A 26444-nucleotide genomic window follows, 5' to 3' on the forward strand; every position below is an offset into this window, starting at 1 on the left:
AATATATAAGTAAGGTTTAAATCAGAAGATAACTACCTGTTGCTGTTGATCCTGAATCAACACTTATATTTAAACCCATCTACTTGGAAAAACAAGCTCCGATCCAACATGGCGGAGGGCACTGAGAGATCAATTCTGTGACCTCTTCAGCTGCGCGGGCAAAGGGAGTCTTAAACTGACTGAATGCTGTTTGCTCAGGATCACTTGGCAATGCTGGGCTGAAGTGGACTTGGGGCGAGCAGTTTGTGCCCCTCAGAACCCACACTGAGCCTGGAGCGAGTGAATTCAGGCTCCTCGAATGCAGTTTCTGGCTGATTGTGCCTCACCGCCAAACCGCTGTGATTCAGCACTACAGATGCTCCCGTGGAACAGAGAAACAACTCATCAGTTCCTCCGTGAACCTTTTGAGGTGATACCAACCGAGCCTTCATAGGAGAGGGCCCAGGATTGAGACGGGACCTGGGAGAGCCGGACCAGACCCACCCTTTGCATCGGACAACCGGCAAAGGGAACGAACGGCCGCCCTTCACATTGGACACCACCATGGTAGAGAACTGATGTCACCAGAATTTGCTGGAGGGGATAGCTTCATTGAAACCGGCGTCTGCAGGTGTGTGACCCCCGGGCCTCTCGTCTCCACACAGCGGGGAAATCTCAAGGGCCCCCCCAGCTCTCCCATGAGCGCGATTGTCAGACGAAGGGATTGTCAGATCGAGGCACCTGACCCCCGGCTACTGCTCCCACCAGCGCTGACAACCGAGGTCTCTTGCACCAGCTCCCAGAAGCATGGGTACCGGAGGGCATCCAGAATAAGCTGATGGTTCCCAGCCTGGCACTCCACAACTTAGGGTCTGGGGAAATGGCAAACAGATAGAGTGTGCCCAGTAGTTCAAGAAAATAGGGCTCCCGGGAGCAGCAAACCCGGCGTGTAGCCAGTTTTGTGGTGAACGTCACCGGTGAGCGGGGCCTGGCTGGAGGAAAAGCAGGGAAGTGACTGGACACCAGGAAAGGCCCTGGGTGCCCAGGATTGGAGAGCCGCCCAGTGGGGGAGGAAGAGCCGCCTCACAGGGATTGGTTCCTGCGTATGGAGAGGAGAAGCTTGGCCCAGTGGGCACAGCTCCACCTACTGGAAGAGAAGTTAATCAAACTCTAAGACTACATTTTTTAAATTTTTTTTTATTTTTATTTTTACTTTTATTGTCTGTTCATTTCTTTTTAATTTCCTTATTCCCCTTTTCTTGAATTCTACCTATTTACTCTCATTCTCTTTAGCGACTTCTTCCCTCCCTTTCTAATACCTTTCCTCCCAAGCATTACAACACTGTTTATCTGTAATTTACTAAATGTGTAAAGGTAAATATTCTGAGGCATTATATAGTGCTACCAATTACCTAGCTACCCCCAAATACTCCAGACCATTCTCCTGTTAATATCCCTCATCAGTAGGGCAATCTTCCAAGGTTGCCAAGATATACCAACCTTTATACCATCACATAACTCGACCTAAACATAAATTCCAAGAACAAACGACAGATCGCTATATGCCATCAGAATCCGTATGCATTTTATGAAACAAATGAATCTGCTTTAAAGTGCAATAAAATTCATCATCTCTAGTCATAGTCTCCCATCACAAAGGAGAGACTCCGGAGATACACAAAACCAAAATAAATTTATAGGAGTAAACAGTAACTCAGCAGTCAAACAGAACCAGAAGTAACATGAGAAGCATGAAAAAGCAAGGAAGAAAAGGAGTACAAACAATGCAGGACAGCCGAAATCTACAGGAGAACCTACAGGCATCAGAAAAATGGTCAAATAAAGAACTCAAGGAATACTTTATACAGATGGAATGGAATCGTAAAGAGGACATGAGACAGCAAATTCAAACAATGAAAGAACACATTGAAAAAGAACACATTAATTACATAAACAGATTCAAGAAGCAAATAAGCAACTTTACCAGGAGACAGAGATTATAAAAAAAAAAATCAAACAATAATCCTAGAAATGAAGGAAACTATAAAACAAATTAAAAACTCAAACGAGAGTATCACTAGCAGAGTGGAGCAAGTAGAAGTCAGAACGTCAGACAATGAAGACAAAATATATCATCTTGAAAAGAGTCTAGTAGCCAACGCAGAAAGGCTGGTAAGAAACCACGAGAAAAACATCCAAGAGATATGGGATAACATAAAAAAACCAAACTTTTTTTTAAGAGTCATCGGGATAGACGAAGGTATAGAGGTCCAAACCAAGGGAATGAGCAATCTGTTGAATGAAATAATTTTAGAAAACTTTCCAGATATAAAAAAGGAAACGGATGTACAAATTCTAGATGCATACAGGACACGGAGCATACAAACTCACAGTAGACCAACACCAAGACACATTGTTAGGAAGATATCCAATATACAGAACAAAGAGAAAATATTAAAAGCTACAAGGGAAAGGAGGCAGATTACATTCAGGAGTAAACCAATAAGGTTAATGGCTGATTTTTCATCACAGACGCTGAAAGCGAGAAGATCTTGGAACAACGTATTTCAAACACTGAAAGGCAATGAATGCCAACCAAGAATTTTGTATCCAGCAAAATTAAGCTTCAGGTACCACAACGAAATAAAAATCTTTCATGATAAACAAAAGTTAAAAGAATTCACAACCAGAAAACCAGCATTGCAAAGCATCTTGAGCAAAACAATACACGAGGAAGAAATGAAAAACAACAACCAAAACCAACTGTGGGAAGTACCTCAGTAAAGCGAGAGTGGGGGAAGCTAATCAAGGAGAAACAAACCAAATTAAAAAAAAAAAAAGATGAATAATCAAAATGACTGGAAGTACAAACCATATATCAATAGTAACCCTAAACGTTAATGGCTTAAACTCACCAATAAAGCGACATAGGCTGGTAACCTGGATTAAAAAAATATATATCCAATAATATGCTGCCTTCAGGAGACACATCTGATTGGAAAAGACATACACAGACTGAAGGTGAAAGGTTGGGAAAAATCATACCATGCACACTGTTCTCGGAAGCAAGCAGGGGTGGCCATACTCATATCGAATAAAATCGACTTCAAGACTAAGTTAATGAAAAGGGATAAGGAAGGACATTATATATTGTTAAAAGGAACCATTCACCAACAAGACATAACAATTATCAATATTTATGCACCAAATAATGGTGCTGCAATGTTATAAAACAAACACTCCTCAAGGGCAAGAATCAAATAGATCAAAACACAATAATTATGGGTGACTTCAACACACCTCTCCCACCATTGGACAGATCCTCCAAACAAAAGTTGAATAAAAAAACTATAGAACTCAATAACACAATCAATAACCTAGACTTAACTGACATATATAGAATATATCAACCATCATCAAGTGGATATACATTTTTCCCAGCAGCACATGAATCCTTCTCAAAAACAGACCATATATTATGCCATAGGGCTACCCTTAGTAAATATAAAGATGTGGAGATAATACCATGCATCTTATCTGATCATAATGGAACGAAACTGGAAATCAATGATAAAAGAAAGAAGGAAAAATCCCACATCATGTGGAAAATGAACAATATGTTACCGAATGATCAATGGGTTACAGAAGACATCAAGGGGGAAATCAAAAAATTCTTAGAGATAAATGAAAATACAGACACAACATATTGGAATCTATGGGACACAATGAAAGCAGTTCTAAGAGGAAAATTCATTGCCTGGAGTTTATTCCTTAAAAAAAGAAAAAAAAAAAACAAATAAATGAGCTCATACTTCATCTCAAAACCCTAGAAAAGGAAGAGCAAAACAACAGAAAATGTAGCAGAAGGCAAGAAATAATTAAAATCAGTGCAGAAATCAACGAAATTGAAACAAAAGAAACTATTGAAAAAATTGACAAAACTAAAAGTTGGTTCTTCGAAAAAATAAATAAGATCGACAGCCCCTTAGCCATGCTAGCGAAGAGAAGAAGAGAGAGAACTCAAATTACTAACATATGGGATGAAAAAGGCAATATCACAACAGACGCTACAGAAATACAGAAGATAACTAGAAATTATTTTGAAACCCTATATTCCAATAAAACAGAAGATAGTGAAGACATTGATAAATTTCTTAAGTCATATGATTTGCCCAGATTGAGTCAGGAGGATACACACAATTTAAGCAGATCAATTTCAATGGAGGAAACAGAAGAAGCCATCAAAAGACTACCAACCAAGAAAATCCCAGAACCGGATGGGTATACAGCAGAGTTTTACAAAACCTTTTAAGGAGAATTAATACCAATACTTTTCAAGTTATTTCAGGAAACAGAAAAAGAAGGAGCTCTTCCAAATTCATTCTATGAGGCCAACATCACCCTGATTCCGAAATCAGAAAAAGACACTTCAAAGAAAGAAAACTACAGACCAATATCTCTAATGAACCTAGAAGCAAAAATCCTCAATAAAATTCTGGCGAATCGGATACAAAAACATATCAAAAAAATTGTGCACCATGATCAAGTAGGATTCATCCCTGGGATGCAAGGCCAGTTCAATACACGGAAATCAATAAATGTTATTCACCACATCAATAGACTTAAAGATAAGAACCATATGATCATCTCGATAGATGCAGAAAAAGCATTCGACAAAGTACAGCATCCCTTTATGTTCAAAACACTAGAAAAACTATGGATAACTGGAACATACCTCAATATTGTAAAAACTATCTATGCTAAGCCTCAGAAGAAAAATTGAAGGCATTTCCTCTAAAATCTGGAACAAGACAGGGATGCCCTCTCTCACCACTTCTATTCAATATAGTTCTCGAAATACTGGCCAGACAAATTAGACAGAAGAAAGAAATTAAAGGCATAAAGATAGGAAAAGAAGAACTTAAATTATCATTATTTGTGGATGACATGTTCCTATATCTAGCAGACCCAAAAGGGTGTACAAAGAAATTACTAGAGCTAATAAATGAATTCAGCAAAGTGGCTGGATATAAAATCAACACGCATAAATCAAAGGCATTCCTGTATATCAGCGACAAATCTTCTGAAATGGAAATGAGGACAACCACTCCATTCACAATATCCTCAAAAAAAATAAAATACTTGGGAATCAACCTAACAAAAGAGGTGAAAGATTTATACAATGAAAACTACAGAACCCTAAAGAGAGAAATAGTAATAGAAATAGAAATCTAAGAAGACGGAAAAATATACCCTGTTCATGGATAGGCAGAAGTAACATCATCAAAATGGCGATATTACCAAAAGTTCTCTATAGGTTTAATGCAATGCCAATCAAAATCCCAAAGGCATTTCTTGTAGAAATAGATAAAGCAATCATGAAATTCATATGGAAAAATAAAAGGCCCAGAATAGCAAAAGCAATTCTAAGCAAGAAGAGTGAAACAGGCGGTATAGTGATACCAGACTTCAAATTATACTACAGAGCAAAAGTAACAAAAACAGCATGGTACTGGTATCAAAACAGGTGGGTGAACCAATGGTACAGCATAGAGGACACAGAGACCAATCCACAAAATTACAACTATCTTATATTTGACAAAGGTGCTAAAAGCATGCAATGGAGAAAGGATAGCATCTTCAACAAATGGTGCTGGGAAAACTGGAAATCCATATGCAACAAAATGAATCTGAATCCTTTCCTCTTGCCATGCACAAAAGTTAACTCAAAATAGATCAAGGAGCTTGATGTCAAAACAGAGACTTTGCGTCTGATAGAAGAAAAAGTTGGCTCTGATCTACATATTGTGGGGTCGGGCTCCAAATTCCTTAATAGGACACCCATAGCACAAGAGTTAAAAACAAGAATCAACAAATGGGACTTACTCAAACTAAAAAGTTTTTTCTCAGCAAGAGAAACAATAAGAGAGGTAAATAGGGAGCCTACATCCTGGGAACAAATTTTTACTCCTCACACTTCAGATAGAGCCCTAATATCCAGAATATACAAAGAACTCAAAAAATTAAACAATAAGAAAACAAATAACCCAATCAACAAATGGGCCAAAGACCTGAACAGACACTTCTCAGAGGAGGACATACAATCAATCAATAAGTACACGAAAAAATGCTCACCATCTCTAGCAGTCAGAGAAATGCAAATCAAAACCACCCTAAGATACCATCTCACTCCAGTAAGATTGGCAGTCATTATGAAGTTAAACAACAACAAGTGCTGGCCAGGATGTGGGGAAAAGGGTACACTTGTACATTGCTGGTGGGAATGCAAATTGGTGCGGCCAATTTGGAAAGCAGTATGGAGATTCCTTGGAAAGCTGGGAATGGAACCACCATTTGACCCAGCTATTCCCCTTCTTGGACTATTCCCCAAAGACCTTAAAAGAGCGTACTACAGGGATACTGCCACATCGCTGTTCATAGCAGCACAATTCACATTAGCTAGACTGTGGAACCAACCTAGATGCCCTTCAATAGATGAATGGATTAAAAAAATGTGGCATTTATACACAATGGAATATTACTCTGCACTAAAAAATGACAAAATCATGGCATTTGCAGGGAAATGGATGGCATTAGAGCAGATTATGCTAAGTGAAGCTAGCCCATCCCTAAATACAAATGCCAAATGTCTCCTTCTATATAAGGAAGGCAACTAAGAACAGAGCAGGGAGGAAAAGCATGAGAAGAAGATTAACATTAAACAGGGACAACAGGTGGGAGGGAAAGGGAGAGAGAAGGGAAATTGCATGGAAATGGAAGGAGACCCTCATTGTTATACAAAATTACATATAAGAGGAAGTCAGGGAAAAGGGAAAAAAAACAAGAGAGAGAAATGAATTACAGTAGATGGGGTAGAGAGAAGATGGGAGGGGAGGGGAGGGGGGATAGTAGGGGATAGGAAGGGCAGCAGAATACAACAGACACTAGTATGGCAGTATACAAAAACGTGGATGTGTAACTGATGTGATTCTGCAATCTGTATATGGGTAAAAATGGGAGTTCATAATCCACTTGAATCAAATGTATGAAATCTGATATGTCAAGATCTTTGTAATGTTTTGAACAACTAATAATAAAAAAAAAAAATGTTAAAAAAAAAACCCATTTACTTTAGCCTAGATACTCTAGTGCCACCCTTCTTCAGTCAAGAAACCTGACAGATTACTTTTCTTTCACTTTCTAAGGCTGGATTATTCATGCTTCCAACCTTTACTCAAACACTACCTTCTTTAAACTGCCATCTCTCCTACAGCCACTCAGTCAATATTAATTGTTCCTTCCTCTATGCAAACACAGAATATCACCTGTGCTTCTATCATAGCTCTTATTTCATACCATATTTTAGTTACAGTGGTTGCTTTCTTATATACAAAGGAAGTATACACTTAGCCAGCCAGACAGATCAGCAATATCAATCCTGGAAATCAATGGGTAACAACACAATAGAGTCACCTTCATATCTGATTCTATGTTAATAGTGGCAAAGCGAGATACTAGGTACTGAAAGTTCTGTACCCTACTTACAGCAAGAGATTACAATGAATAATCAAAATACTAAACTAATGCCAGTACATACTTTAGCTTACTCTCCAAGAGAATAATGAAACAGCCAAAGACAAGCAGCTGAATAAAGTTAATCAGGCCAGTAATGGGGAAATATATTATTTGCTGAAATAACTAAAAAATTCATGTCAATAAATAGATAGGGAAGATAAAATTGGACCATTTACTTTTAGTAACCCTTTTCTTTTAACTGAGCCACAGCTGATATAATTTCTATCCCTTGATCACTGATTATCTAAGACAATCAGATTTCTTCCTCAAAAACTTCAGAAACATTGCTGAACCACAGGAGCACATGCCTGTAATCCCAGCAACTCTGGAGTGAGGCAGGAGGATTACAAGTTGGAGGCCAGCCTCAACAATTGAGCAAGACCTTGTCTCAAAATTTAAAAAAATTAAAAAAGACCATGGATGTAGCTCAATGGTAAAGGGGGAAAAAAAACCTTTAAAAACACTGCAAAATAACTCTGAATGGCTAAAATAGCTAAGATGTAAAAGCTATTGGTGAAACTATTTTTCCCAATGTGAACAAGGCAAACCTGTGCTAAGAAAAAAAAAAAAATGACATAAAGCAAAGGTGAAAAACAGTTCTCAAGACCTTCGATCCTAAATCCAATAATCCTATGGCCTTATCCTATATTTGGGTTTTGTGAGATAGACACCTCAATAGTCTTATAATAAAGACTATTTATTCCCTGTTACTAAAGCTAGATTGAATTGTCACTTGCAATCAAAGCAATCCTGTACATATTACTAATTTGATGACCCATAACTTATGCTTCATAATACTAACATACTTCTACAGTCTCTTCCCACCCATGAGGACTATGGGCTAAGCATGTGACTATTTGACCAACAAAAGAATGGTGGAAGTAAAGCTATGTAAATTTTAATCCTAGCCCTCAAGTGGCCTGGCAATTAAAGCAACTACTCTTGGAAAACAGCTACCATACCATGAGACTAATGAATCATCCATGTAGAAACATCCACATGTAGGAAAATAAAAGTCCTGGATAATAGTCCCAGTCAAGCTTCCAAGTGACAACAAGTATATCATGTCCCCAAACAATACCACCTGTAGCAAAAATGCAAAGTTAATTCACAGAAATGCAAGAGCTACTAAATTGTAGTTTTAAGTAGCTAAGTTTTATAGTATTCTAAAGTACAATTTTTAACTAATATAATCCACATACAGATAACTTAGAATTATATTTTTCTAATATATACTATGTCTTGGAAAAGGAGTTGGCAAACTATAGCCCTTAAGCCAACTCTGCTCTGCCATTTGTTTTTTGGTTTTTTTTTATGGGGGTACAGGGATTGAACTCTGGAGCACTCAACAACTGAGCCACATACCCAGCCCTATTTGTATTCTATTGAGAGACAGGGTCACACTGAGTTGATTAGTGCATTGATGTTGCTGAGGCTGGCTTTGAACTTGCAATCCTCCTGTCTCAGCCTCTTGGGGCACTGGGATTACAGGTGTGTGACACCTCACCTGACTCTGGTCTGTCATTTGTTTTTGTGAATAAATTTTTATTGGGCCACAGTCATGCCCATTCATTTACATACTGTTTGTGGCCCCTTTCATGTTACAAGGGCAAAAGCTCAGGAACTGTGTGACAAAAATAACAGCCTACACAGCCTAAAAAATTTACTATATAGCTTTTACAGAAAAAGTTTGGCAAACCCTGTTATATAGTATTTGGCAAGTGTTTTAATATAAAAATAAGTCAAAATATAAACCAATTTTACAATCAACTTCTTATGCTTAAAAGTACAGCATTTTAAATATTTAATAGTTTTAACAATGCAATGTACAACATAAAGTACGTACTGAACTGAATTGTATTATTTGTGAACAAGTGAGGCTATGCTCAAACTAATACACTTCTCATGGACAGGAAAACAATAGAATAATTAGGTCCCTTCCTACTAAGCTACTTAAATATTTCTACTGTGAGGGACAGGGAATCTCCATTATTCATCTTTGAGTTTCTCTGGTATATTAAATAAGACATACTTTTGAATGATATTAAGAATCAGAAAAGAATGAATGTTTTATCATGATGCACAATTGGCAATGTTTTTAAATTAATACTTCACAAACCCATCTGCAGAAGAAAATCAAAAAACCTAAGTCCAGTATTAACCCAAGTTAATGATTACCAAACTATCCCACCAAAACATCTTTGGCAATGCTTGAAATTCTACAGATCCTCTTTTGGCATCTTGCCATGTCATAAATTATCCTTCCCACTTTATACATAATGTTCTTTTTCATAAGGCCCCAAGTCATTGTCTATTCAACCCCAAACACAGTCAAAGACTTAGCTCCTTATCCATGGGGTTTACTATTTTCATCAACTAATAAAAATTCCTCTACTATAAATTATCATTTATTTAAGCTTTCTTATTTTGCTACTGCTTTATTATTCTGCATTACTAGAGCATTTGTATAAAGCTTAAAACTTTCAAAACACTCTCTAAACTACAGTACATTGTATTACACAACTAAAGTATCCCTAGATATGTATGTGCAGGCAGTTTTCTCTTCAGATCTTAAAAAGCCTTAGAGAATATCAGAAGGAATTTCTTGTTTAGACTTTACTTTAAACCTATACCTCAAAAATATCAAATATTCTTGCCCCTAGTAACTACACTGAAAATAGCATCTTCTAACAGTAACTGCCCCAAATTTAAGCTGGAAGATAAGAATTCAGATCAAGAAGAACCCCAGTAGAACCCCTAGTATTGATCTTTAATTATATTTCCTCAAATAAGACAAAATAGTAGGCAAACAGCATGGGAATAAATCAAGATTAAGGTCAGATATATAAAGGTTCTATTAGTTCCTGCCTGTTGCCATGTTTTTAAAGGTAATTATATTAAAATTTATTACAATACACAACATTTAATGAATATTTATTATACATGGGCACACTCATTAAAAGCTTATCTCACTTATCACAATAACCCTTGAAAGCGGGCTTTCTTTAATTTACCATTTTACATATGAGAAAATTAAAACTTGAAGAAATAACTCTGAAAACTTAACTTAGATATAACCCATGTGGTCTAATTCAGAGCCTGCCTACTATTCTAAATATATACGTGAGCCTAAAACTTAGGGTGTAGGTCTTATTTTTACAACAGTTTTATTTTAAATATAGAATAGCAAAATAATCATAACTTTTTGGGAAAAGCATTAATTTTTGCTTTTCAGGTCTGTTATACCAATATATTTTAAGTTTTAAAAGAAAAGTAATTACTCCTAAATAACTATTATTCTACTAAGTGTGATTATAGGATTTAGTCATTGCACTTACATTCATGTAATTTTTATTATAATCCTTATGCATTTTGGAGTTTCAACTCTCTATAGTATATAATACTTAATGAAATAAGATTGCGCATATTGTGTAATGGAAGTAACAGACATTTATTTCTATTTACAGTTGATATGAATGTCAGAGTCTTTTTCCAGTAATTGTTCCTGTTTGAAGGAAGATATTTTGGATCAAAAACTCTGTCAGTAACAGACTGTAGATAATATGAATGTAAGCAATCACAGATGGTAAACACAAGGTACATTCATATGATTGGGATTAATAAGATTTTAAAGCTAAAGGATATTTTAGAGATCATCTAGTCAACCTCCCACTTTACAGATAATGATACTAAACTACCATGAAAATATCTAATTAGGGCTTCATCCAAAATTCTTTCTCCACATAGTAGTAACAGAATCAAGAGTGGCTAGTTTCTAGCCTTTGCTATCATAGACTTTCTGAATCAAATAATAATATATTCAGTCAATATCTTAATATAAAAAGGAAATAGAAAAAATGGGAGGTGGTGACTGGATAAAAAATGTTTTTAAAAGTAAACCCAAAGGGCTGAGTTTGTAGTTCAGTGATAGAGTGCTTGCCTAGTACATGTGAAGCCCTGGGTTTGATCCTCAACACCACATAAAAATAAATACAATACAGGTATTGTGTCCATCTACAACTGAGAAGAAAAGTAAACCCAGGATAAAACAATTTTCACAGTAGAGATTATTATAGGAAACGAGTATTTCTACAGCAAAATATTAGAATAATATAAAGATCTTAAACTGACTTACAAAAGATAAATTACAGAAGAAAAACCATCATTTCCTAACTGTTGCACAGAATTCTCATGTGTCTTAAAAAAGCATTTCATTTTTAAATAAGGTTTAGATACACTAGACTATACAAAAGTTAAAATATTACATAATTGTAATACTGCATCTTTAATATGTAAATATGTAAATATATCCAAATATTTTCAAATTTATTGACCATATAAAAACCTTTTCAGACTATGCCTATTATAACATCACCCAGACAAATGTTGGAGAGCAAAATTCAGGAAAGACTGGAAAGCAACATTTGTTTAAAAATAAATAAATAAAAATTTAAAAATAAACCACCAAAGACTCACAAATTCAAAATAAAGCAATAAAAAGGTTTTGAGGGGTTAGGGATATAGCTCAGTTGGTAAAGTGCTTGCTTGCATACACAAGGCCTGGATTTTCAATCCCCAGCAACCCCCACCCCCCCCCAAAAAAAAGGTTTTGAAAACCTTAAACCTTACTCTCTATTACATGTATACTACTATTCTAAAAATACCCTTACATAACCATTCTTATATAGAGTATGAAAAATGTGGAAGTCAATCACTGTACTACTGATATATAAATTAACCACAAATTAACCATTCTTGATATTAGAGGGCTCTAAGTTTAAGTCACTAATTGTCACACCCTAACTTGCTCTGCTTCTAATTTAAAGCCATCTGCCAGATGAGCATTTTCATGGAAAAAGCAAGACAAAAAGTGGAAAATGTAATTAACGATATTCTTTGGGGAATAAAAAGAAAGCAAAAAAACATCAGGACTTCAGGGACGAGTTAGGGTTGTAACTCAGTAGTAGAGTAGCATTTGTGAGGCACTGGGTTTGATCCTCAGCACCACGTAAAAATAAATAAATCAACAAATAAAAGGTATTGTTTCCATCTACAACTTAACAAAGAAAAAAGAGACTTCAAAGAATCTCTGGAAAGGTAACTACCTGCACACTTTTCTGCTTCTAGTGATAGAAAAGCCTCACTTCCTTTTCCCCCCACTACTATGGTCTGAATGTATATGTTCTTCCAAATCCATATGTTGAAACCTAACCCTCAAAGTGATAGTATTTAGAAACAAAACCTGTGGGATGTGATTAGCTCATGAGGTCTCTGCCCTCTTGGATGGGATTAATGTCCTTATAAAAAGAAAAGGAAGGAAAGCCTTTTGGCTTTTCAGCCACTGGAGGATACAACTAAAAGGCACTACTCCTGATGAATAGGCCCTGATTAGATATCAATATACTGGTGCCTTGATTTTAGACTTCCCAGCTTCCAGAACTGTAAGATATATATTTATGTTAATTACCCAGTCTAAGATACTTTATTAGTGCAGCCCAAGCACAATAAGCTACACTCTCCATGTGAGTCTGGTAAGGCTATCTATTTAGTGTTCCTCTCCCAAGGGTAGATACATGGCCAACCACAGGCCTCACTAACCCTTTTACTCAAAATAATTGGCCCAAAGATGAACATATAAACCAAGCCAGGTGAAGGAATATCCTGGAATTTTACATATAAATGTCATGAGAAAGAAAATATTTCCTCTGGACTCACTAGTTAAAAAAGGGAAAGCCTAAAATTGTCCATTACTATAACTTCCCAAATTATCCCTTCCCTCCCAATTTTGACTACAAGAAGGAAGTCAACATACAACATACTCAAAAAACAGAACATTAAAATGAAGAATAATTACATTAATTTCCTGTCCACAGTGTTTGAGTCCCCAAATTCAGCTCCTTCTCTTTACTCCGTGATTATAAAAGTTAATGAGTTTCCCCTTTTCACTTAAGCTAACTTTTGAGTTCAGTATCTATCATTTGCAATAAAATGATTCTAACACATACCTACATAAGCCAAGAAAAGAGTTCTCAAAAGAAGTTATAAATATTAAAAAGTTAATAAAAGTAGAAATATTAATAAGTACATCTCTTTTGGAAGGCAAGTTGGTAATTTCTATCAAAATTTTAAAATTAATAAACCCTTCACCCAAAAAATTTAATTAACCTTACATTGTTTTTTAAAAGCTCACAAATATGTAATGAAAATGTTCAATATTACCATCTATGAAATTTGTAAAAGCTAAAAAATAGAAACTTCCAATGTCCATTAACTGAGGGCTGATAAAGTATAAGATAATCTATAATGCAATAAAATAGAGCCATTAAAAAAGATGTATATGAATATCCTTAAAAAATCTATATGAAATAATTTTTATATGCCAAGAAGAAATATAATATAGAAGGAATATAATCTTATTACAATAATCTGAGCAAGTTACTTAATCACTCTTGGTTATACTTTTGCAATTGTAAAAATGTGATATTAATATTATTGTGCGAATTAAGTAAATTAATAGTCTCTGTAACAAGCTCTATTTTGTTTTTTTGTTTTTAGGTGCTGAGGATCAAACCAGGGCCTCCTGCATGTTAGGCAAAAATTCTACCACTGAGATACATTCCCAGCCCTTCTAGAAAGTAATTTGCACTTGGTAAGTTCTCAAAAGTTAACTATTATATGCTTATGGGAATCATGCAGATAATATATTAGGTTAAGTGGAAACTTAAGAGGACATCCTTTCTAACCAACTATCATCATATCATAAGGAGGTCATAGAGTTGCTAAATGTTAATAAGCTACAAGTGTAAGTTTTATATGAAATATATCTTTTTTAATGTTAGAAACTAATACTTCTTCTAAAAATACAATATAGACCTAATAAAACAGTAATTAGCATCAGTGGTCCATCAATTTGCAAACTCTGATATATGATTCCATATATACATATTCAAATATAATAAAAACAAAATTTTTAAAAGTAGTAACACCCAAGAGACTGGAGAAGTAAGGTCATTGAGCTTAATTTCATACATTAGGGGCTAGGGTTGTGGCTCACTGGTACAGCACTCGCCTAGCATGTGTGAGGCACTGGGTTCGATTCTCAGCACCGCATATAAAATAAAATAAATAAAATAAAGGTCCATCAACAATTAAAAAAAATTCATACTTTATCAATACATATTATTACATTTTCTTTGCAACACACAAATTATTAAGTTTTTTAAGCTAATTAAAATCACAACTTAAGGATTTAGGAACTTTCCCATTTATATAGTTTAATTCAATGTAACATCTACCACTTGGATATTAATTTTATAAAAGCATAATTTTTTAAAGTTTGCATTAGAATTGAAATGTTCAATACTAACTCTTAAAAATGGAGCATACCCTTGAAATGTTTCATCTTTTTGATATACGAATGTACTTTTTGATATCTGAATTTACTGTATTCAGCTTATTATGTCCAAGATATTCAATAGTTCTTAACCTGAATAAGATTCTAAAGATCATTAATTTCAAGTAAACTTTTTTTCTTACTTAAAAAAATAATAATAAATAAAAAATTTAAAAATTTCTACTTAGTACTTAGTACTTAGTTTGTACTTGCGCTTTCCTTTTAACAAGATTCTGTACTTTTATTAACATTTCGGTATCATGCAGGCACAATTAGTCATGATTCTGAAATCATCAATTCAAAGGAATAAGTAAAATTACTTGTTATAGTAATACTCATTCATCTTCTGATTCCCTAAATACAAAAGTAAATATCCTCACTTCTGGGCTGGGGATGTGGCTCAAGCGGTAGCGCGCTCGCTTGGCATGCGTGCGGCCCGGGTTCGATGCGTGCGGCCCGGGTTCGATCCTCAGCACCACATGCAAACAAAGATGTTGTGTCTGCACAAACTAAAAAATAAAATATTAAAATTCTCTCTCTCTCTCTCTCTCCCCCTCTCTCTTTAAAAAAAAATCCTCACTTCAAGTTTAATTGACTACAATAGCATATAATTATCAGCAAGTTCTTAATGTGCTTCCCAATATGGTAGATTAGAAACTAAAATGGGAAGGTCAAGTGTGTAAAGTCACAGTAGAAAAGCAAATACATTACAGAACTGTACTATCACACTCCATAATAAGATATTTAGAAGGAATATAGAACTGTTATTTATTGATAATAGTATAATCAGAGCTGTATTTGAATCCTAGAACTTCCACTGGTATATTCTTGAGCAACTTACTTAACCTTTTCACTCCTCAGTCAGTGTAAGGAATATACCTCAGAGGAATAAGATAGCATCTTATAAAAGTTAAAAGGATTAAATAACATATCCAAAGCACTTAACACAAATAAAACATAAACATACTGATTAAATGTTAGCCATAATTACTAAATCCCCCCCAAAAAATAATGATGTTCAATATCTTATTGAAAGCAGGGAAGGTATAGAAGTTTAAATATTTGTATCAAAAATGGCTGATTGTGAAAACAGCTTTGCAGCTTATACTTAAGTTATCTACATAAAAATAAAAAATGGGGGCTGGGGTTGTGGCTCAGAAGTAGAGAGCTCGAGCTGCCTAACACATGCGAGGCCCTGGGTTTGATCCTCAGCACCACATAAAAATAAATAAATAAAATTTAAAATAAATATGGCTATACTTCATTTTTTGAAACACAACATAAATGAAACATGAATCTGTCAATATCCAAGTTGACTGAATAACATTTTCATGATAGTGCTAGAAAATAATATCCAAGAAGATAAGGACTGATCCTGTCTTATTCACTACTATACTCTCACTTAACAGAATGCCTAGCATAGTAGGTATTGAATGTTGAATGCATTATTTCATTTGTTTCTCATAGTAATCTGACATGGTAAGCATAATTATCCCATTTAAATCTAAAATCACATAAGTAGAATGTCAGTGAGTAAAAGTCTTAAGTAGAGGATGCATAATTTTTTACCCCTATCAAGTGTTATTTTATTCAGCAGAATTAAATACTGATTATGAGGTATCCCCAAAAGCTTCTGTTAATGCAACAATCTTCAGAAGTGAAATGATTCAATTATGAGAGCTGCAATCCATTTATCCTAGTTTGAATCCACTGGGTGGTAACTGTAGACAGGTGGCATTACTGGAGGAGGTGGGTCACTGGGCACATACATGCCTTAGAAAGGTGCATTTTCCATTTTAATCCTTCCCCTCTTCCTCTCTCTCTCCTTCCTGGTCCCACTATGAGCAGAGCTGAGTAGCTTTCCTTCTCTGTGTCCTTCCCCCATAATCTTCTGACTCAACTTAGGTCCAGAGCAAGATAGTTGACCATCTCTGGAATGAGAACTCTGAAACCAAAAGCCCCAAATAAACTTTCCTTAATCTAAGTTGTTTTTGTCAGGTATATTGGTCACAGTGATAAGAAGCTAATTAAAATAGAAATTGGTACCAGAATTGGAGTCATTACTGTGTCTAATCTGACCATGTGGTTCAGAGATTTTGGAGCTGTTTTGCAGGAAGAATTTTGAAAATTCTAAAGATGCAAGCTGGAAAAGCTTTAGAATGCTGTAAGTGGAGCTTAATGGGTGCTTCTGGTAGAAGCTCAGAAGACCAGGACACACGAATGAGTTCTGTGCTCATAAGGTTTCAGAGGAAAACAAGGACTCTTATTGGAAATAGGAATAGAGGCCACTCGTTTTATAATTTGGCAAAGAACTTGGCTATATTGTGCCCATGTCCTGAGACTGTGTGAAGCTGAATTTAAAAGTGATACTTGTTAATCTGGTGGAGAAAATTTCAAGGAAGCATACCATTCAGTCAGTGATGTGGATTTTGCAGACAGCTTTTAGCCAGGTTTACTGTGAGAAATGGGAGCAGAAAATAGGGCTAAATAATTTGAAAAACTTTTAGTTTAGCCAGTAAAGTGCATGTAAAACTGGACATTACAGCCACTAAAAAGATGCTAAGTACTTAAGAAAGATCACTTGAGGGAATCTCTTGTACCAGAGTACAAGAGAAAATTCCTTTAAAGAAAAAGAGTTCATGAAGGCACCCTGTTCACAAGATTGGAGAGGCTAGGAAATTGTTTCACCATGCTGTGCCCCACTGGTACTCAAGAGGTCATTGCAGCTGTGATTCCAGAGGGCCCAGGTATTACACAACCTTGGCACCATCCTCATGGTGCTGGTTCTCCGGGAATGCAGGATGCTGGAGTTAAGGCCTCAATGGAGGCTTCCACCAAGATTTTTGAAGAAGGTCTATGAGGCCAGGCAATGTATAGCAGGGTCCAAATCCTTATGAGCTGCCATTGAGAGGGCAATGTGTGCAGTTGGTAAAGGTAAAGCTGATGCTGGAATGAAGACCCCAAGAAATTAAGAGATGCCAACAACATGGATTGTCTGCCGAAAAAAGGCTGCTAGCTGCAGAGAGGGCCAAGCTAAGAGACTAAGACAATTAGATTATTGAGAGCTATAACCTAATCAGTCCATCCAAGTTTGAGTGAATTACTGAGTATCTACTCTTAAGACTTACATGCTAGGCATTTTCATATACTTTATATCAATTCTTAAAACTTTAAGAAAGAGACCCTGCCATCTTGATTTGGGAGAAGTAAACTAAAATACAGAGAGGTTAAATGAATTCCCAAAATAAAGGACAAATTAGGGTCTAACATCCAAGTCTGTCCAACTCCAAAGTCCTTTTTTTATTTTTTTTGGTTTAACTACACCATGCAACCTCACTAATATATATAATTACAGAGTATAGCCAACATTTTATAAACACTGTAGGAAAACAAAAATATCACTGAAAAAAACAATTCCAAGGAAAGGTTTTATTGAAAAACCGAGGCTGAAACTACTAATAACAGAAAGAAAATTAATATCATAAAAATTTCTAAATAAAAATCTGAATTTTTCTTTGGTCTATAATTATAGAACACAATCAAGAAAAGTTTGTATTTCTTTCCATTTCTTATTCTCTTGCATTTTTTTATGTAAAATCTAACCTTCCCCCCAAATCATTCCCATTACAAAGACAAAAAAAAAAAAAGTCTAATATCCTTTTTATCTAATTTCTCTTTTTATCTGTTCAGAATGTTGAAGTTTAGAAACATTGTTATTAAAGCCCACAATGAATGAGTCCTTCATTCTAGTGGTAAGAAAAGCTAAAAGAGTTAAGTACTATGCTCAAGGCTATAAAATTTAGCCAGACTAACATTAAAATATGGGCCTTCCAGCATTCTATGAACCCGTGCTCCTTATATTTTTTCACCAAAATTCCAATAACAGAAAGAAATGACAAGGTCTGAAGTCATATAATGGGTTCACTTGAAATTTCTTTGAAATGTCTTCATTTTATTTTAAAAGCTCATGTGAATTCTTTACTCTGTGCCTAATTTACTCATGCTTACCTTAATATTAAAGTGATTTAACATGAAAACTTGTGTAAAACTGATACTTCAAAAAATAATTATGTTTGTTCCCATAGCTCAAAGTCTAAGCCATAGAGTATCCTTGATAAAATGCCATATATGCAAATTGAGAAGCAGGGCACAAATTAGAATAACACTTTTTTCACATCTCATTTCCTTGTTCCTTTACTTTTCAAATTAAGATTTTTTTTAAATATAGTAGATTTAATCTTACTCTTTCAAAGTGTATAAATACTGGCAAAGCTACTGTGCAAATTATTGGAGTTGTTTATTACAAAATTTTCAAGAAGTTTTACTTAGTTAAAATTAATTGATTAAATGCATATTAACTTGTGAATTTATCAAGCAACCTGGATAGACTTTCCACTTGGCAATATTTCATTGGACATTTACTTTTGGAGAGGTCACTCAAAAATTTACTTTAATGAATATAAAATTACATGCTATTCATATTGACTATAGTGCCAATTACTTTTATGCAAGTTAAATAATCATCTTTTTTGGTATTTTCCCCCTCTGCCTAGATGTAAAGGAGGAAATCCTTTATAGTTACATTACTTTCTTTTTTCAGAATTTCTTTTTTTAACATTTCAAACTCCAAATAAATTTTATTATTCATCAATCCTACTTACAGAAGCAAAATATAGATTTTATCTGTTCTACTGACTTCCAAAAAAGCATGCTGTTCAACTTATCCAGGAATCCATCATCAATAAGAGTAAAAATAGACTCTTATTCTCCACTTCTTCCCCACTAACATACTGTTGATTCTTGACTACATACTCAGTTTGAAGTCAGTCATAGTCATATGTGTTTTTAATAAAGTTAAAATTCTTACTATGCAGCAACTAACAGTCTACAAAGTCTCTGGCCAATGATGATAGCATTAAGTATATTGATTAAAAATTAATAACATTTTCTCACATTTAATTCTTTGTATTGCTTCCAACCAAAAATTAATGAAATAATAATCAAGTTTGAAAAACAGGCTTTTTTAAAACAAGTCATATAGCTTAACACTAAAACTTTTTTTTAAAAGAAGTAAGTTTAACAGAACATAGAATTCCATTTGATAGGATACATTTGTGTGCAGTAATGAATTACCTACTCAATGACAACATTTATTCTCAAAACAAAGATATGTTTATATCCTTAGCAGTAAATGAGCTTTTCATAAAATATTGAGACTATGAATGTAGCTCCGTGGTGGCACACTCACCTAGCACATGCAAAGCGTTGATCCTCAGTTGGAAAAAAAAGAGGAGGAGGAGGAAGAGGAGGAGAACAATGGGACATAACATACAAGGTAAGTTTGAGGAATAAAACAAAATAAATGCTTGAACAATTCCAGAGTTCTAAGAGTAGCATCTTGTCTTTAGAATGTGGTTTTGAATATTATGAATGACTATTTATGAATGACTGAAACACTCTCTACATGTAACTGTAATACTTCTGATGTCTTAGTTTGCATTTAGCCTTTAATCAACACTCCCAGTTTTATATCAATATCTCTTACTGATTTCAAATTTATAGCTTAGTGAAATAAACATATGTATTACTATAAAATATGATTTTTTAAATATGCCCTTTCCTAAAAATTTTCATCATCTTCTTTCCCATGTCACTGTTAGTGAAAACTAACAGATTATCATCCTTAGTTAAATACCTTGGTAACAAACATTAGCCATGAATAGCTGTTATATATTAAATAGCCAATGGAACATAATTAATTCTATATTACATACATGTATTCATTGTTTTCCTGGTAACATTTCTGTGAAGCTTTTATAGTAGTTGAACAAATGTGCTGCCTTGATAAATAGTTTCTTTCAAAATAGAAAAAGGAGGTGAAAAGTGACACATTCAAGATATAGTGAGCCTGCTATATAATTATTTAGACTGACTATATTTACCACAGAAGCTATTTAAAAAATTCTATATCTGCCCTACATCTTATCTTTAGTTTAAAAGCAACATATACTTGTTTATTTGTCCCACATCATTAAAAATCATCTTTAGTTTCCACTATAAATAGTAATACAAATAGAGAACATTAGAAACAAAAATAGTAAAAACTAGATCTTAGGTCACCAAAAACCACATAATTTCATTTCTGGCAAATCAACAAAAGATAGCTATTAATAAAGATAATGCTCTTGGAGAGGAACAATAATCTTCACCACAAAATGTTTCCACCTACAACCTACTTTCAAATGCATATATGTTCTCTTTCCTGATAAAAAGTTAATATAACTAAAATATCCACACAACACTGTAGTCTGATTTCTAAGTCTTAAATGATTCGAGATAGTCAAGCAAAACAAGAAACACCCTAAATATTTCACTTTTTGCTGTCGCTTTTTTCAAAATTCTAACAGTTAAATTCACCTGGTGAGAAACTTCAAAAGACTGTGTACTATATTTGCAGAATTCATATTTGAACAAAAACATGTAGAGGATGAAGTTTCAAAGTACAAGTATCTTTCAAAAGGTAATCAAATTGTCACAAAGAAGTCAATTAAGAACTTTAAAAATAACAATACAATTTCACTAAAATATTAAACACATTGTAAAACATATATATGTTGGTAGACATACTTTTCATTACTTTGTAAAACAGATTTAGATAAAATACCTAAAATTACTACTGCAAAAAATGCCAAGGAGATTTTATAAACAAGACCTCCACTGATTAAAAAAAAAAACAAATATAACTTGTAAAAAAACCACATTTAAGTTTGGCTTGTTAATTCAATTTTCTTTCTTTCTTTTTTTTTTTTTTTTCAGTCTTGCTGATTAAACCGAGGGGCCTTGTGCATGCTGGGCAAGTGCTCTATTACTGAGCTATTAACTCAGTCTTTTGTATTTTGGAATTTGTTTTTGTTTTTATTTTTTATTTATTTTTTGTACCAGGGATTGAATCCAAGGGCACTTAACACTGAACAACACCCCCAACCCTTTTTTATATTTTATTTAGAGACAGGGTCTTGCTAAGTTGCTGAGGCTGGCTTTGAACTTTTGATCCTCCTGCCTCAGCCTTCAGAGCCACTGGGATTATAGGTGTGCACCACCACATCTGGCTTTACTCAGTTTTCTTAAATATGGAATCATAATACTTTAGTTGAATACAGAACAATTTTACATAGTAATATTGCTAACACCTGAAGTTCTAGAATATACAAAATTCCAAAATATACCTTCAGGGGGTTTTTTTAGTTTCCACCCCCCCCCAAAAAAAAAATCACAAGGAACAGCAGGACTACAATAATTAAGCTGTGTGTAATAAATGCACTGTTCACAGATAGCTAGTGCTCTTTCCTGATACTTCTCCAGGTTTTTAGGTTTCATCATAGTAAATAACACTGTATTTACAGCATTCTCTTGAATAACTTCAAAGTTATTGAGTAACTTTTCAAAAAAAAGCCCTGAAGTAATTTCTGAGTTCAAATATCCATTTTATCATCAAATTCTATTGCCCTCTGTTACTTCTTCCAAATTCTGCATCTTCCTTTTCATTCTTTCAGCTACATCCTTATTCCTGATCTAGACTTTTCCTGGTAGACTACAATACCTCATTCTCATGAGACAACTCCAAATTGTCTTAAATTCCACTGTCAAAGTTATAATCTTACCTTGACAATATGTCACCCTATTTCTTGAAAAAAAAAAAAAACCTGAGTTTTTCAAGGAGCACTTTTATCCTGGTCAAGAGACTCGGCCTCAATTACATATTTACTTATAAGGTTGCTGTTGACTTTCAACTCCCCTTAAAAATGCCAATTTCTTCTAGACCCTGGTAAATGTACTAAATTCTTCCTTCAGGTAATCACTTTTGCTACTATTCCATCTGAATGTGTAATTACTTTTGCATTTAGCTCCCAAATGTGTAACATATAGACATTTCTTATATGGTAATTACATGTTGTTCAGTTGTTTGCTTATCAATGTTATCTTATTGGATTGTAGTTATATACCAGGTAAGAAAAAATCTCTATAGTTTACCTCTTACATATCTGTTTTTCGTCTTATGGACAACTTACATATTTTGGCGTCTATTAAACTTCACTATTAATATTCTATAATTTTCAAAGCATGAAAATAAGTTTTCATGAAAATAAGTGTAAGTTAAGGATTGATAGAGTACACACCTTTATATACCATGATCGGATTCTTTGAAAATCAGTAATGTCAACTCTAAGAATTCTGAGACACAACTGAATCTTCACACAAGAAAACAGTTTCAGCCCCAACACAGAAACGTGCTTCATCTTGATTTAAGGGGTTCCCTTTCCTACAGCTGGTTTAGACTAGTTTCTCTATCCCAGGGCGTTTTCAATTAGGAAAATCCAATAAATCGCTGTTATGTCTGCAAAGTATGCCAACGAAAGGCAATCCGTTTCCTTAAGAGAGGAAAGGGGGCAGTGGGTATTCTCTTTTCATAAAACTCGGTAGCTAAATTAAGCATTAAACTCGGCATCTCCCTACAGTCGCGGAGATTTTTTTTTTCCGCTACCTAATAATAAAAGCAAGTCTTATTCAATTTAGTCCCTTCTCGAGCACCGTCTCAACCTGTCAGAATTTGACAAGGAAAAAAAATTAAAAAAGAAGTGGGGGAGACACTAGGATTTCCATCCACATTGCTTCTTTTTCCGAAAGAATCTTGAATTTCCTTCACTCCAAACTAAGCCCTCGGATTCCAAATATAGTTCTTTAACCCCCGCCTCGCCACTCAATTACACATAAATCCTGCCAATTACAGAACCACAGCAGAAACCCCTACAAATCGGCTTGCTATTCATCTTGGAAGTCCGTACCCTGCAGCAACTGCCTATCGCCAAACTGAGGGACGTTACCCAAATACAACGCAACGGAATCAGACATGCAGAGCACACACGATTTCCGCGAGGGAGGGAAACGCAACCCGGGAAAAGTGCGCTCCTACCAGCCTCGGGACCATCCACGGTGGGGGGGTTGGGGGAGGAGTAGCGGGGTTCCCAGAAGGAAGGCGGAGAAAGGAGCCAGAGTAGGGGAATCCTTCCACCTCAGGTGAAAAGGGCCGGATCCCCGGCCGCAGCCTGTAGCCGGTCCTCGCTAAGGACCTGATGAGGCAGGCAGAGGGCCCTTAGCTCCGAAAAGAGGAATGCAGACACTTTCTGAGGTCCGGACCCAAACCGATTTCCCAGCTCTCAAAAGAGACGAGGGGTGTCCCATGGGTAGCCAAGGGGGTACGGAGAGGCAGCCTGAGGAGGAGCATAGTTTCTCCTGTGAACACCAGAGTCTTGTCCGGCCGCTACCCCGGGCAAGCTCAGCTAGAGCGGCGTGGGGCCGCCGGGTGGGGGGAGGGGAGAAGGGGGTGGAGATGGGATTCCCCCCTCTCTGAAGAGCTTTAGCTGAGGATGCGCCAGGCCAGCCGGGAGCGGCGTGCTCCTGACTGCGGAGCCGGGATCCCGCCGCCTGCACCGGCAGCGCGGAGCCCCGCAGCGCCCGCTGCACCGGCCGCTAGGTCCCCGGGGGCCAGAGACTTCTGCTGCCCAGGCGCTGGGGCCTGACACCCCACGGGGCCTCCCCCAGCTCTCAGGGGAACACGCGGAAACACCCCAATCTCCAGCAGTTTTCAGCGGTTGTAAAATGCACCCCCAGGTCGCCCTCCTCAGCCTCCCCTCTTCCCGAGGCCGCAGAGAAGGGCCACCATAAGCGAGAAGCCCCAGGCAAGTCGGGGACAGCGGCGGCGGCGGTCCCGGACCTCCTCCCCGGGTTACCTGTGAGGACTCCGACACGGATTTGATGGTCGTGGTTAGTGAGGATCATTCCCTCGGTCGCCATGTTTCCCAGCGCAGTCACCGCACTGACAGGAGCCGGGAGAAGCCGGAGCCCGGAGCGCGCGGCCCGGGAGCGCGCCCGCCTCGGAGAGCGCGAGAGCGAGGGCGCCCTGAGAGCGCAAGGCGAGCGGAGATGGAGGGGGAGGCGGCAGAGCACCCGGTGGCCTGTATTTGGGGGAAGGCCGCGCCAGGAATGCGCGGGTCCGCGGAGGGGGCGGAGCCAGAGGGCGCGACCCCGAGACCTGCTGAGAAGAGGCAAGCTGTGGTGGGGTACGCGGTGGCCGCACTGGGGAAGCGCGTGGAGGCGGCGGAGTGAGGCCAGAGACACGCGTGCAGTTCTGCGGGGCGTGAGACCCAAGACGCCTAGATGCCAAGAGACTGAGGGAAAAGAGAGCACACGCTCAGGAGGTTGCGGAGGCGGACTCGGGGACAGGGGCGGAGCTACACCCCGGGGCGTGCAACTCGTGGAGAGTGAGGGGAGGAGTGAGAGCGTAGACACGGAGTACTGGGAGCGGGAAGGAGCCGGCCCAGCCGGAGTAGGACCGGGGAACGCTTCGGGCGCGCGAGTAGCTCCGGATTGGCTGGGAGAACGCGGAGCGAGTGCGCGCGAGGCACGAACGCAGCTTCAGCCGGGCCCCAGACAGAAGCAATCCCCTGCCGAGTCTGGCCCCTCGGTTATCCGCCACCTGAGGCCGGCTCTCCCAAGCGGCGGAGCCTTTGGGGAGCGTGGCAGACTCAGCCCTCTGGGCTTCCCCCCATAGCTCAAGGGAGCAACCGGCCGGTCCGCTGAAGACGCGAGAGAACCTAGAGGTGGTTTAGAAAGCTGAGTGGGTGGAAGAACGGCGGCTACATGACAAGAGTCTGCTGTGGGCGGTGAGAGAGGTATACTGTCCCACCTCATAGCCGCTAGCTTCCTCGGTCAGCCGGCCCTAAGGGAGGCTTTCTGCCTCACCTTGCTTTAGGATCCCATTTCCAAGACAGTACCTACAAGAGGGTCCCCACAAACCAAGCTTAGGAGTCTGCAGCTGAGCATCTGGAATGGAGACAACTTGCTTCTCTTCCTCCAGCTTCCCGTGGTTTTATGGCCTTAAGCTTCCTCGACACAACCTCTGCTTGTAGATGAAACGCATCAATCTACTTAGAGAACGAGAAGAATGTTTTTCACACCTGGAATTGTTTTGCAGTTGTTTCTGACATGAGAGTACCATGAAAACAGCCTTTGTTGCCATTTATTTCCATGTGCCTTTTATAACAGTCACCTGTGGCTATTTATGTAGCGTTCTTAGTTACCTTTTTTCTGACTTTTTAATATCCGAGGGGAAAAAATATACATGAATGTGTATGTATTGTGTGTACACACATAATTTTTTTCCTTCAATTCTCAGCCATGATCAAAAACCTGGAAACATAAAAATAAAAAGCAAAGGGACCGGAGTTGTGGTTCAGCGGCAGAGCACTAGCCTAGCACATAGGCGACCCTGGGTTCAATCCTTAGCACCACATTAAAAAAAATAAAATAAACGTATTGTGTCCAACTACAACTAAAAAGTAAATATAAAATTTTTAAAAGCAAAGTATCAAAAAATGTATAATCGCTAGCGTTTATACACGATTAAAATCTCAGGGCTGATTTGATAGTTATGAGTTTT

General features: G+C 37.0%; 1 protein-coding gene across 17 annotated transcripts in view; it reads right to left on the reverse strand.

Annotated features, from left to right (window-relative positions):
- The window catches only part of Gphn (gephyrin), a 602369-nt gene extending 577173 nt beyond the window's left edge, over positions 1 to 25196 (reverse strand). For 4 of the 17 annotated variants that reach the window (XM_058584575.1, XM_058584569.1, XM_058584563.1 and 1 more), the window contains exon 1: positions 24736 to 25190. In XM_058584575.1, the coding sequence (XP_058440558.1) occupies positions 24736 to 24799 (64 nt within the window). In that variant the 5' untranslated portion in view covers positions 24800 to 25190. Of the gene's footprint in view, positions 1 to 24735 lie in introns of all 17 variants that reach the window. The other 13 variants (XM_058584571.1, XM_058584562.1, XM_058584572.1 and 10 more) reach the window with 6 other exon arrangements.
- Between the last annotated feature and the right edge of the window lie 1248 nt (positions 25197 to 26444).

The sequence above is a fragment of the Marmota monax genome, unplaced genomic scaffold, assembly GCF_021218885.2.
Source record: "Marmota monax isolate L192 unplaced genomic scaffold, Marmota_monax_Labrador192_F-V1.1 WCK01_AAM20220418_F8-fsc00001, whole genome shotgun sequence".
In the NCBI taxonomy this organism is placed as follows: Eukaryota; Metazoa; Chordata; class Mammalia; order Rodentia; family Sciuridae; genus Marmota; species Marmota monax.